General features: G+C 52.4%; 1 protein-coding gene across 1 annotated transcript; it reads left to right on the forward strand.

Annotated features, from left to right (window-relative positions):
• Positions 1–407: 407 nt before the first annotated feature.
• On the forward strand, positions 408–13,201 carry CWF19L1 (CWF19 like cell cycle control factor 1). Its single transcript, XM_032958280.2, has 13 exons — positions 408–700; positions 1,670–1,754; positions 2,573–2,657; positions 3,140–3,241; positions 3,514–3,737; positions 4,672–4,790; positions 5,427–5,697; positions 6,101–6,233; positions 7,548–7,627; positions 9,295–9,504; positions 11,214–11,333; positions 12,028–12,125; positions 12,797–13,201. The coding sequence occupies exons 1-13, from the start codon at positions 678–680 to the stop codon at positions 12,939–12,941; spliced, it is 1,695 nt and encodes a 564-aa protein (XP_032814171.2). The 5' UTR covers positions 408–677; the 3' UTR covers positions 12,942–13,201.
• The last annotated feature ends 36 nt before the right edge of the window (positions 13,202–13,237 follow it).

The following is a 13,237-nucleotide window of genomic DNA, read 5'->3' on the forward strand; positions in this document are numbered from 1 at the left end:
ACAGCCTAAAAGTGCACCTAGCCTGGAATAATCTTTCTCAACCGCCCCTACTGGACATCTGTAAAAAAGTGCTTCATAGCTCATCGGAGTTCTCCAGTCTGCAATCGCCGCGGTGACGTCATCTCACCATGCCTCTTCTGATGACGTGGGTTTTTGTTACACATCGTCGCGATGACGTCGCCGCCCCATGTCTCTTCTGATGACGTTGCGTTTTTAAACGTAAAAAATCGTCGCGATGACGCCCCCACTCCACGCCTCTTCTATCAACGTCACATTTTTTGGTTAAACATCGTCGCGATGACGTCACCACCCCACGCCTCTTTCAACGACGTCACACTTTTTATTGTCGTTAAACACCATCGCGGTGACGCCACCGCCCTCCCCCCCGCCATTTTTCTATGATGTCACGTATTTTGTTGGTGTTAAAACAATCGTCACGATGACGTCAACCTGGCGCACGCTGTCGTCGCTCCATCGTCGCGGTTGACGTCATCGTGTGGCCGCGCCGCGTTCGCCAGAGTTGGGGCTGGGGGTTGGTGGCCGAGTTCGCGCCCTGGGTGCTGCCGCGAATTCTCCCCTCGTCCGCCTCCGCATCAACGACATCGCCGCTCGTCGTCATCGTTGTCGTTATCATCGCCGAACGAGACTCACAACGCGTCTCCCACCATCGCCGCACGATGCCAGAGAAGCCCCTCAGGATGTGAGTTCACTCGCCTCGTACGGGCCTCGCCTCGTGTGAAGGCGGTGGTGGCGGGTTGGCGTGGTGGCGGTGGTGGTGGTGTTGGTGGTGTTGTTGGTGGTGGCGGTGTTGGTGGTGGTGGTGTTGTTAGTGGTGGTGGCGGGATGGCGTGGTGGTCGTGGCGGTGGTGGTGTTGGTGGTGTTGTTGGTGGTGGTGGCAGCGGTGGGGTGGTGGAGGCGGTGGCGGTGTTGTTGGTGGTGGTGGCGGTGGTGGTGGTGTTGTTGGTGGTGGTGTTGTTAGTGGTGGTGGCGGGATGGCGTGGTGGTCGTGGCGGTGGTGGCGGTGGTGGTGGCAGCGGTGGGGTGGTGTTGTTGGTGGTGGTGTTGGTGGCGGTGTTGTTGGTGGTGGTCGTGGCGGTGGTGGTGGTGTTGTTAGTGGTGGTGGCGGAGGTGGTGGCGGGATGGTGTGGTGGTCGTGGCGGTGGTGGTGATGGTGATTATAATCTGAATATTTTGACTGCAGGAGGAATCCGATAAGCTATGAAGCTTTTTTTCCATCGATGTCCCAGTCAGGTGGTACGGGGTCAGAACGTTAGGACAACAAACGGGTCAAATGAGTGTACCTCGTGCGGCGGTGTGTTAACATCGCCACTGGGGAGACAAAGGCGGCTGGGCGTGGTGCTGGCCACCCACCCCCTCGTGTAGCGTGCTGGCCTTAATAGTGCTCGCTAATAGCACTTGCCCCTACAGTCTGTGTAGGCTATACGGGGGTTCTTTGTGGGTGACGTGGCTGCTCCACGTGATGATCCGTTGAGCTATCATTTATGGCCAAGTAGCTTAAGAGTTTGGCATTACCTGGTAAAATAAAAAAAATAGTTTTAGTTTATGACTTCTTTCGCGCCGTACGTAGCCGACCGTGCTAATCGGAGGCGCGCGAAATGCTGAGAGACGTGGACACGCTCTGTGTGTTGTGTTGTTGTTGTGTTGCAGCCTGGCGTGCGGAGACGTCAACGGCAGGATCGACACGCTCTACGGCAGAGTGAGAACTGTGCAGAAGAAGAGCGGCGACTTCGACGTGAGTCGCACGCCGGGTCGGTGACGAGTCCGGGCGCGAGTCGATTCGCTAAAACCTAAGACTCCTGAACGCTTCCTGAAAGAAGATGCATTCGGCATTTATTTTTCTACCGCGGAGGGAAGGTGCAGTCCAATGCCATTCAATACGGCGCCCGTGAAGCCATGGTGGAAGCGTGAACATTACTGCTTTATACTCCCGCGATTTCTATTTCACGAGGCAAGGCCTCACTGGGCTGTGTAGCTCTTTTTCAGAAGCCACATGGCCACAAACGAAAGCTCATCGAAGTGGCTTGTCACGTGGAAATGTTTTGCAGCCAAACACTCTAAACGCGTGACGTTGATTGTAAATGTGGAGGGTAAAAAACCGGAGGACCCGGACAAAAATCCACGCGACCACGAGGGGAGAGACAGTAAATTCCAGATATACAGCGGGCGTCGTCAGGTTCGGGGATGGCACCCACGACCTCCTGCATACCGGGCGGCGAGGTATTAAGGTGGACGTTACCGCACCCCGAGTCGCCATTTGCCCTGAGGTCTTCCCCCGTGGTCGCCGGACTCGCGGAGACCGCTCCAACGGCGCCCATCTCGTGTCACTCTTTCCCCTCCGCCCCCGCCGGTATGTTTGTCCGAACCACATCGACAGCGCTCAACATTCTGCCACATTCTCACCCGGACTTCGGCGAAGGCACCTCACGTTCCAACTCGGGTTATACCTCTCATTGAATGGTGCAGGTAAAAGGTCGCGATTGAGTCTTCGTATTGCATTGGAGGTCGAGGTTTCTAATTGCGTTTTCTGAACGGTACCCCGTTCCTTCGCAGTTGCTGCTGTGCCTGGGGTCTTTCTTTGGAGCATCGGCCGAAGCGGAGCAAGAATGGGAGGCCTATAAGAATGGGGACAAGAAAGGTGTGGCTGTAACGCTGGTTTAACACCAGCGTGTGACGCTTCATCGATTAAAACAGAGACTTGGAAAGATGTGTAAAACATGACAATGTGTGAGCTTGACACTTAGCATATCGTGAGCTGTTAGTTACAATCCACCAATTTTATCGGTGGCATTAAATGATAAAGCATCTGACTTAAAACTTTCGTGACTGCAGGAATTCATATTCTTGGTTCTTTCGGTAAAGTCACGTAGATAGAAAATTAAAATTATATTTTATTTTATTATTTTTTCTTTTCTATCAACGTGACTTTACCGAAAGAACCAAGAATATAGATAAAGCACCTGTTTATGATTGGACCTGATTGCTAGGATTCAACAGGGCCGTGTGACCCCGTTGAATACAAACAGAATAGGGATCAAGTGTCAAGCTGTAAAAGTGTCTCTGTAGCCATATATCTGTGGTTCCAGGTGTTGAGAATTATTTGTGATGATTGTATTCCAGCCCCAATTCACACGTACATCCTTGGAGCAAACGACCAATCCACTGCCAAGTACTTCCCGGAGGTTGATGGGATGGAACTGGCTGAAAATATCACCTACTTGGGTACGTTACTTCTGTGTGTTATAATTGTTGAGTGATCATCCGTGGCGGTGATGAGTGGCGGTTGTGGTGGTGATAATGATGGTGGTGATGATGACGGTGGCGGTGTTGATTGCAAACTCATTTCTTTAGAACTGCTTTTTGTTTAGTTTTGTTGTCCTTCCCCCGCACCTCCAATTAGCACGATTGGCTACGTAGGGCGCGAAAGAAGTACAACACACACATAAATACACATACATACCCTACAGCATCCCCCCCCCCCCCCACCTCTGCAGGCCGCAAGGGGGTGTTCACGGGCGCTTCTGGCCTGCAGATGGCCTACCTGAGTGGTGTGGAGGCAGCGGGGGCCCCGGGGGCCGCGGGGCCGTCCCACACGTTCTCGCGCCGCGACGTCGTCTCGCTCACAGAGCCGCTCATCTCAGACGCCAAGTTCCGCGGCGTCGACATTCTCCTCACGTCGCCTTGGCCCGCCGGCGTCACCCAGTACGGCAACAAGCCGGTAAGGAGTTTGCCGATTTAAAATAAATAAAATGTAATTAGCTCATTTATTTTATTTTATTAACATTTTATTTGACATTTTTATTTCGTTTAGGCTATAATTTCATTTCAATTTTATTTAACTTTAATTCACAAAACAAACCACACTATTTTTTATTTTACCAGGTTAGGCCCTCTGAGCTATATAGCTCTTATTGAGAAGCGACCTGGCCATCGCAAACGAAAGCTCAACGAAGTGGCGGCTTATCATCATCATGACGGGGAAATTTATGGCAGCAGCCAATTACTCGAAACACGTGATGTAGATTCTGAATGTGGAGGGAAAAACCAGAGGAGCCGGAGAAAAATCCACCCAACCACGTGGAGAGAGAACACGCAAACTCCAAATATACAGCAGGCGTCAGGGTCGGGATCGAACCCACGACCTCCTGCGTACAAGGCGAGGGAGTTAGCATCTCGCCACCGTGGCGCCCCTTTAAATCACAGTACCAGCTAAACTTCAACCGTTTGCACAATCGCTGCTGGAGGGGGGGGGGGGGCCCCCTTCATGCGACTCGGTACAGGTGACCCCCGACGTACGACGGCTCGACTTGCGACCCCCCCCCCCCCCTGATTTTCCGACCTTAAGGCCCCCCACAGTAACAACCACAACTCGTATCTACGACCGCCTATCGATTCCTGCCCATGGTAAACTGGACTCCCATGGTGAACTGGGATTTCATGGTGCAGTGGACTCCCATAGTGAAGTGGACTGCCATGGTGAATTGGACTTCCATGGTCAGGTGGTCAGCAACCAAAATAACAAGAAGAGACATTTTTTTCTGAATTTCAAGAGCCGCACTGCACTCCTTAAAGAGCCACCGCGTGCGGCTCCGGAGCCGCAGGTTGCCGACCCCTGCTCTAGCCCAGCGGCCGCGCTGTCTCTCTCTCTGCAGGAGGACGCGGAGGTGGCAAGCCGCGGCTCGCAAGCCGTGGCCGACCTGTGCCGCTGCCTCAAGCCGCGCTACCACTTCGCCGGCTTGGAGGGGGTGCACTACGAGAGGCTGCCCTTCAGGTGTGGGCGGAGGCGGGAGGGCATGGGGGGAGTGGGTCAGGGAGCATGGGTGGGTGGGGAGAGGTTGGGGACGGTGGGGCAGATGTGACATCGGAGCACCACGGTGGCAAGATGTAAACTACCTCGCCTGGTATGCAGGAGGTCATGGTCGCGTGGCTTTTTCTCAGGATCCTCTGGTGTTTCCCTCCACATTTTAGAATTGACGTGCATTTTGAGTATTTGGCTGCTTTACATTTCCACGTGATAAGCCACTTTGTTGAGCGATCATTTGTGGCCATGTCACTTCTCTAAAAGAGCTGTACAGCTCAGTGGGCCTCACCTGGTAAAATAAAGAAAGTTTTTATATTTTTGTCTTAACTTTCGTGACTGCAGAAATTGATATTCTTGGTTCTTTCGGTAATGTCACGTAGATATAATAAAAAATGAAAATAAAAAAAACAAAAACCACGACATTTCGATCGCAACACAAGCGGTCGTCGTGTATCTATGTGATGAAAAGTTTTAATAGTTTATAGAATCTGCTGAACGCCTGGCTTTGACCCTGGGTTTCAGCCGCACCCCTCGATTTAAACTGGGGGTTCTCAGGCGTAGCAGCCAGCGCCGTCTTTTTCCTGTCGGCGTGGCCGTCTGTCACAGGAATCACCGAGTGCTACTGGAGGGAGCGCGCCACGTGACGCGCTTCATCGCGCTGGCACCCGTGGGCAACGCCGCCAAGCGCAAGTACCTGTACGCCTTCACGGTGGCGCCCATGTGCCATTTGGAGCCCGCCGAGCTGGTCCGCCAGCCGCCCGATGTCACCGAGAACCCCTTTGCCAAGGCGACGGCTAAGCAGCAGCAGCGGCAGCAGCAGCAGCAGCAGCGACCTCAGCACCAGCCACCGTCCTCCCAAGCGACGGTGCAGGGCGAGGTGAGTCGTCGACTCCGCACCCACCTCCGATTAGCACGGTTGGCTACGTACGGTGCGAAAGAAGTTCAACGTGCGTACGTACAAACGTGCACGAACGAAAGGCTAAAACTTACAGCCCCTGCCACTTAGGTATGAATTCTACCATGAGCAGCCTGGCACCACATTGTTAAAAGACGTTACAGTGCTTTTATCCCCCGCCGGACAGGGGGGGCGGTGGGGCGGGGGGTTGGACCTGGCCGCAAATGATAGCCCAACGGAAGTGGCTTATCACGTGGAAACATATTTAGCGTCCAAATAATCCTAAGTATACTAAACACGTTGTTGCCATTTTTGAATGGAATTGGGCTGCACGCGCGCGTTCTCTCGGCGGTCAGGAAAAAGCGCCGAGCGCATCTTCTTTCAGGAAACGGCGCAGCAGTTTTTCTTCGACCTCGCCCGCCCGCCGCCGAGTCACGGGAGGGATCGCAAGCGGCGGTCCGACGGCCCCGGCGGGGGACACATGCCCGCCCACGATGCCAAGCTCCCGCGAAAACCACGTGCGTGAAAGTCACGGCGGACAACGGGTTGTCGTGGCGGAAAGGCGTGGTGTGATGACTCTTCCGCTGTCTTACGGCGAGGAAGGAGGGACACGCACCGGGTTACGGTTCCAGACCCGGGCACCTTTTCCATGTGTTCTCCCCCCCCCCCCTGTTCTGCATGAGTTTTCTCCGGTCTCCGGTTTAACATAAAACCACACGACGTCACTGGTATTGGCCATACATCAAAATGCTGGAAAATTTCCCGCAAATAACTCGACACATGGCGACATCGCCCCCTACTGTGAATAATTGGCAGGACCCTCCGTAGTAGGCACTAACGGTGGCTAGGCGATGTTAACTACCTCGCCTGGTATGCAGAATGTCGTGGGTTTGATAACGGCCCTGACGCCTGCTGTATATTTGAAGTTTGCATTCCCTCCCCGCGGTCGCGTGGATTTTTCTCCGGGTCCTTCGGTTTTTCCCTCCCCATTTAGAAACACGCGTTTGAGTATTTGGCGTGGTGCTAACGTTAAAAAAGAAAACCGCCACATTTTTTAATTTTCTTGCTGTGGTTTTCACACCTGATGATGATTGCTTGTGTTGCAGTCGAAACGTCGTGATAATTTTTATTGTTTTATATTTTTATTATTTTATTGTTTCCCTTCTACGTGGTGACTTTACCGAAAGAACCAAGAATATGAATCCCTGCAGTCACGAAAGCTTTAACTCAAAATTTAGTTAGATGAGTTAGATGAGTTAAATGAGTGAGATGAGTTAGATTAGTTAGTTAGATGAGTGAGTTAGATTAGTTAGATGAGTGACTTAGATGCTCAGTGACCCATTCCTACATAAATAACCATAATTACAAACATTTGAATGTTTTTTTGTTTTATTATTTGATTAAAGTTGCCTGCGTTTAATATCCCTGGAATGGCCCTGATCCATACTTGTCAAGCTTTATACCAGTGCCTACCTTATTACAGACCAGTTGAGACCTTGTTGGTCACCCCGTGCCCCTTATGAATGACAACGTTTATCCTACAAAGTCCCATCACAGGGGTGAAACAAATAAATTTAGTTTTGCCCGTATTGAAATGGCTGTATGCCGCATGGACCTGAAGCCAAAGCAGGGTTGAGCCTGGATGGAGCATGGATGGGCAGCTGCCGTGCATAACAAGTGTGAGAAGCTACACGGTTATGTTGAGAGCAGCATTGCTTTTCTGAAACATAAAAGCGTAAGTTTCCGATCGTGTTTCCGTTATTAACGCAGTGGAAGTTTTTCGCGTTGTTTAATTCCTGTTATCATTACTCTATTCTTTTTTTGTGTTGCAGCTCAGCAGACGGGACCATGTTGGTTCTGCCTGGCCAGCCCCGATGTGGAGAAGCACTTAGTCGTTAGTATCGGCACGCACGTGAGCACGCGCACACACACACACGCGCACGCACACACTCTCACACACGCGCACACACTCACACTCTCAACAACAACCGCCATTCGCCACTAAGTGGCGGTGACATCACCACGGCGCTTGTGCCAGGCGATGTGGTTAAGTGTCGAACTCCCGCTGGCAGGAGGTCTTGGGACAGAACCAGGTGCCATGAGTTGACTGACTGAGGTGACTGGCTGATGCACCACCTGTGTCCTCTACTGTGCCAACTTTATGTGCCGTAGCCACCCGGCGCTCTGCTCGTTGTTGCTGGAGGGTGACTGCTTCCAACTGCGCAGTAGCAGCGTACTTCATGAACCTCCTCCACACACACACACGTAGGCACTTGCTCCCCCTGCCACTCGGACAATGCCGGTGACCTCACATACCTTGTAAAATAATATGACCTGCAATTGGCAACTTGCCATTTGTTAATAAATGAACAATTAACCCTTTCACCGTTCCGAGACGTCTACAAGTTGCAGGGTGGTTGTCCCATTCGCCGTTGAATCTTAGAACACGCAAGTGGTCGGCGTTAATTTTATTTAGAGATGCGTAGCGCACCTATGATAGCTGGCGGCACACTGTGCCATGTGCCCTTGTGCACGGCCTTGTGGGAGCCTCGTTACATCAGTGACGAGTATCTGAACCGATCCCGGGGCTCCTCTCGATCGATTCAGTACCTGGTTCAGTGCGTAAACATCATCACTCGGGAGACAAAGGCGGCCGGGCGTGGTGCTGGCCACCCACCCCCTCGTGTGCCGACGGCCTTCATAGGTGCTCGCTAACAGCACTTGCCCCTACAGTCTGTTGGGGCTATATGGGGGATCTTTGTCTTGTTGTATTTTCATCGACATAGCTTATACTGTTTTGTGACTTGCATTATGGACACCCTGTAAATCACTTAACATCTCTTAACCCTTACCACCCTTATACACTCTTCACCTCCTGTAGATGACAACGTTACCCTCTGTACAGGTTAACAGTGTGAATAACAATGACTAATAAATCAATAAACAGTCGAGGGTCTCTCTCCCTCGCTATGAATCTAACAGTAACTTTGTAGTCCCATCAGCCCGCGGGCCTAAAGGGCTAAACCGGCTACTTAGTAGTTTGCCACTCGCCTGATCCCCGAGCGGATGCCACCTCTCTCAGTCCTTTGACCATACTTCCCCACACTGGTCAGAGTGGGTTGGTGAAGTGGGGGTGCCCAGGCCCGATTCCGGTTGAGATATCCCTCGCCACCGGTATTCGTCGTGGCCGGGAATCGGACGAAGCTCGCTCGGGCTCGTAGCTCGACACGCCGATCACTGCACCGCCAATCCACCCGAAATGCTCATTTACACAGAGTTGAATTGGGAGGGTTGAGAGTGGAGAGGCAGCCTTTTTTTAATAGATCGGAGTGTGCGGAAGGGATAGACAGAGGTGGTGGTCCCGCACGAGTCGGATAGCGAAGATATTCCAAGGCAACTTGGGTGCTGTCTTTTATTTTTTTCCTTTTTCCTCTCCCCCCCCCCCCCCGGCACAAGCGAAAAGAAATCCGGCGGAAAGTCCCTCGCGATTGATTTGACGCGCCGACGTTCCCTCCCCCCCACGCCCCCCCGTGGCCCCGTTGCCGTTTGCGCCCGCCGGCGGGGGTACGACGCCCGCAGGTGTACGTGGCGCTCGCCAAGGGCGGCCTGGCGCGGGACCACGTGCTGGTGGCGCCCGTGGCGCACCACGCCAGCACGGTCGACCTGCCCGAGGAGGCGGCCGTCGAAATGCGCAGCTACCTCGACGCCCTGCGGCGGTTTCACTCGGCGCGGCGCCAGCGCTGCGTCGTCTTCGAGCGCAACTACCGCTCGATGCACCTGCAGCTGCAGGTGCGTGCCCGCGCGAGTCTGTCTGTGGGCGTGGGCGGGTGTGTGGGGAGCGGTGGTGGAGTGGTCGTGTAGCTGGGTAAAGCGACGGGAAGCAGTTGGCGGAGAGATGTGCGCGTGTAGATAGGTTCGTACTTGTGTGTGTGTGTGTCATTTTAACAGTAGGCCTGTCGGGTGGTGTGTGTGTCTTTTGAGCAGCAGCGTAGAGGGTAGACGCGTTGCACTATGAAACCCAGCGACCCGAATTCGATTCCTGCTCACAGCCAACACTAGGGGCGATTATCTGAACAGGTCATCGGGCCCTCCCCTAGGTCGACTCGGCCTCAAATGAGTACCTGGTGCCATGTGTAAACATCGCCACTGGCCACCCACCCGCTTGTGTGCCGTGCCGGCCTTCATAGGTGCTTGCTAACAGCACTTGCCTCAACAGTTCGTTACGGCTACACGGGGGGATCTTTGGGTGTGTGGGTATTCGGGGAACAGGAGGATGTGCACCGGAGTGGAGATGTGGGGGAGGACAAGAAACTAAAGACAAAAAGCAGTTCGAAAGAAATTAGTTTTCAATCTAGACTTGAAAGTACACAGCTCCTAGTGGCATCCTAATATCGGAATGCAGAGCATTCCAGACGGCCGCAGAAGCGCATCTGAAAGCTCGCGGTGATGATGCGGTGACCACCGTCTTTGTTCGATGGCTTAGCCAAAAGAGCTGCTGCGAGAATGACCACCGGAGTTTGCGTGATGATGGCTTATGCTCAGCAAAATAGGACAGTCTGCCCACAGGTGAATAATAACAACGGCAATAATAACAACAGCGGCGGGAGCACTGCGCCGTGGTTGACCATCTCTTCGCCGAGCCTGCTGAGCCACAGTCTGGGCGTCCGGTCGCCACGCAGATTTAACGAGCGCCCGCCGTAAACCGTCGGGAGACGTCGTTCGGAGCCCTGCGGCAGCTCCTCCGCCACGGCGGCGCCACACTCGCTCGCGAGACCAACCGGCGTAAGCGCCGTTTTACTCTCGTTAGTTTAAGTCCGATGCCTCGTGAGGGTTGCACCCCGTGGCTTGTGACGATCTACGGCAACTGAGGGGCCCAACCGCTCCGATGATGGACAAAAAAAACCTCTCCCGTTCTCGCTCGAATGCGATTCGCGACCATGACAACCAAGGTCACCGCGCATCTCGGGATTGCTAAGCGTCATACCGGTGCCAGACTACGGGCGCCACGGTGGCAAGATGTTAACTACCTCGCCTGGTATATAGGAGGTAGTGGGTTCTATCCCGACCCTGACGACTATATATTTTGAGTTTGCATGTCTTCCCCGTGGTTGTGTGGATTTTTCTCCGGGTCCTCCGGTTTTTTCCACCACATTTAGAATCATTGTGCTTTCAGAGTATTTAGCTGCTATAAATTTCCACGTGATAACCCGAATTCGTTGTGCTATAATTTGTGGCCAGGTCGCTTCGGAAAAAGAGCTATGTAACTCAGTGGGCCTTACCTGGTAAAATAGAAATAGTTTAGAAGACGTTTCATAGTTTATAGTCTCTGTTGAGAATCTGCCGTTGACTGCGGGTTTCAGTTTAGTTTACTACACTAACCTTTGGTCAGCTGTGGGCTGGCAAAAAGGCTCCATCATCATCATTATTATTAGAACTGCAATGTTCTCCCGCACTGCGTTTGTTGTTGTTGTCGTCGTCATCGTGTGCCGCGTGTGCAGGTGGTGGGCGTCCCGGAGCAGCGGTGCAGCACGGATGAGATCAAGGAGGTGTTTGTGCAGCAGGGAGCGGAGAACCAGATGGAGCTACTGGAGTTGCCCGAGCGGAGTGAACTGAAGCAGGTGAACCCCGTGGGCGCAGCCGTGGAAGTGACCGGTTCACTCGGTAGGGGAGGGGGAGGTCATTAAGCACGCGATGATTCACTCCCCTCCCTCCCCTCGTCTAAAACTATTTTATAAACCAGGTAAAGCCCACTGAGCTGTGTAGCCGTTTCCCCAAAAGTGACCTGGCTATCGCTAATGATGGCTCAATCATCGCGTGAAAATTTATAGCAGCCAAACACACGCGAAAAGTACGTCGATTTCTAAATGTGGAGGGAAAAACCAGAGCACCCGGAGAAAAAGCCACGCGAACACGGAGAGAGAGAGACACCGCAAACTCCAAATATACAGCAGGCGTCGGGGTCGGGATCAAACCCACGGCCTCGGGAAATAACACTAAGTACACTAACTAAGTACACTCACTAAGTGCACTAAGTACACTCACTAAGTACACTAACATCCCTCCCTAGCTCCCACCCCAGTCAATTGTCCATATTGACGTGTTGGCGAGCATTTATTCTCGCCTAATTTTTAGGCAAATATATTTCACCAAGGCTCCATTGAGAACGATGGGGCGAACAGGTGACGGATGCCAGCATCATTTGATTAGTTTCGTCAACGTGTGGATGTGGTGGTGGGGGGGTTTGAGGTTGAGAGATGACTGTGACGTGAAAATGAACGCACTCATTGTGCGCTCGTTGTGCGAACGGGCCAGATCGTCGAGCCGGGAACGCCGTACTTCTACGCGGAGTTTGACAACGGGGAGAAATTGTTCCAGCGCATCAAGTCCCGCTTCCCGCTGCAGTTCGGAAGGTGAATGCCCGCAAAACTCTCTCCACCTTAACACCTCGGAGCTCCAGGTCACATTTTTTCTATGAGTTCGGCGCGAAAGAAGTTCAACGTTACGTACGTACAACGATATATATTGCGTGAACGTATCGTTCCCCACGAGATTGGTTTATTTTACTCTTAAGATATCATTGGGTGACGTCTCACTGAACCCCCCGTTTGGCTTTCGTTTGGCAAGTAAAGCTGCAGCGGTTTAATCGTTTAGTTTGATTCTTTTTTTACACGCATAGGATCGCGCGCATTTATCGCTTACTTACTAATCGACAGAGCAATGAATGAAATGCTCTCGGTACAGCTTAGTCAGTGGAACGAACACAACTGTATAAACGAGATGTAAAAAACATTGCAAGCGAGGTTAGCACAGTTGGCTACGTACGGTGTGAAGGAAGTTCAACATACGTACACCGAGTAAGGAAATCCATTCTTGAATCGCGGCTACGAATTTTGACGTCGCTTAGCGGATGAATCGTGACGTGGCCTTCTTCCGCATGTTAATTATCCCCGCACCTCCGATTAGCACGGACGGCTACGTACGGTGCGAAAGAAGTTCAACGTAACGTAATGAAAAATAATTGTAGCACTAATAAAGGGTTTGTGTTCTCGGGCGAGTCTTAATTCCGCTGTGTGTGCCACAGGGAGGTGCTGGCCAGTGAAGCCATCCTGAACATGCCGGATCGCGGTGACTGGCGTGCGTGCAAGAGTTCCCGCGAAGAGGAGGAGGGCATTGCCAAGGAATTCCGCAAGGATTTCCAGCCGTTCGACTTCTCTCTCCTGGAGTAGGAAGGGATGCAGCTCCCGCTGCGACACCCTCGATTGTACGTGGGGGACGGCAGGAGAGGCGTGGGGAGTGTGGGTGGTAATATTCGTGTTCCCGGTTGTTCAGTTGTGCTCGCGAAAAATCGACAATTTTTTTTCTCTCCCGCCACCATGCGGGTCGAATCATCGGCTGCTCCATCGCAAACCTGTTGGAAAGTAAAACGGATTAACATTTAAAAAGCAATAAAAAAAATTAGGTGTCAATAAATGTTTTTATAACCTCATTGACATTGATTTATCCGTGTTTTAAACTATTTGCT

This window comes from Petromyzon marinus, chromosome 21, assembly GCF_048934315.1.
Source record: "Petromyzon marinus isolate PM22_M1 ecotype Great Lakes invasive population chromosome 21, UKy_Petmar_22M1.pri1.0, whole genome shotgun sequence".
NCBI classification, from domain to species: domain Eukaryota; kingdom Metazoa; phylum Chordata; class Hyperoartia; order Petromyzontiformes; family Petromyzontidae; genus Petromyzon; species Petromyzon marinus.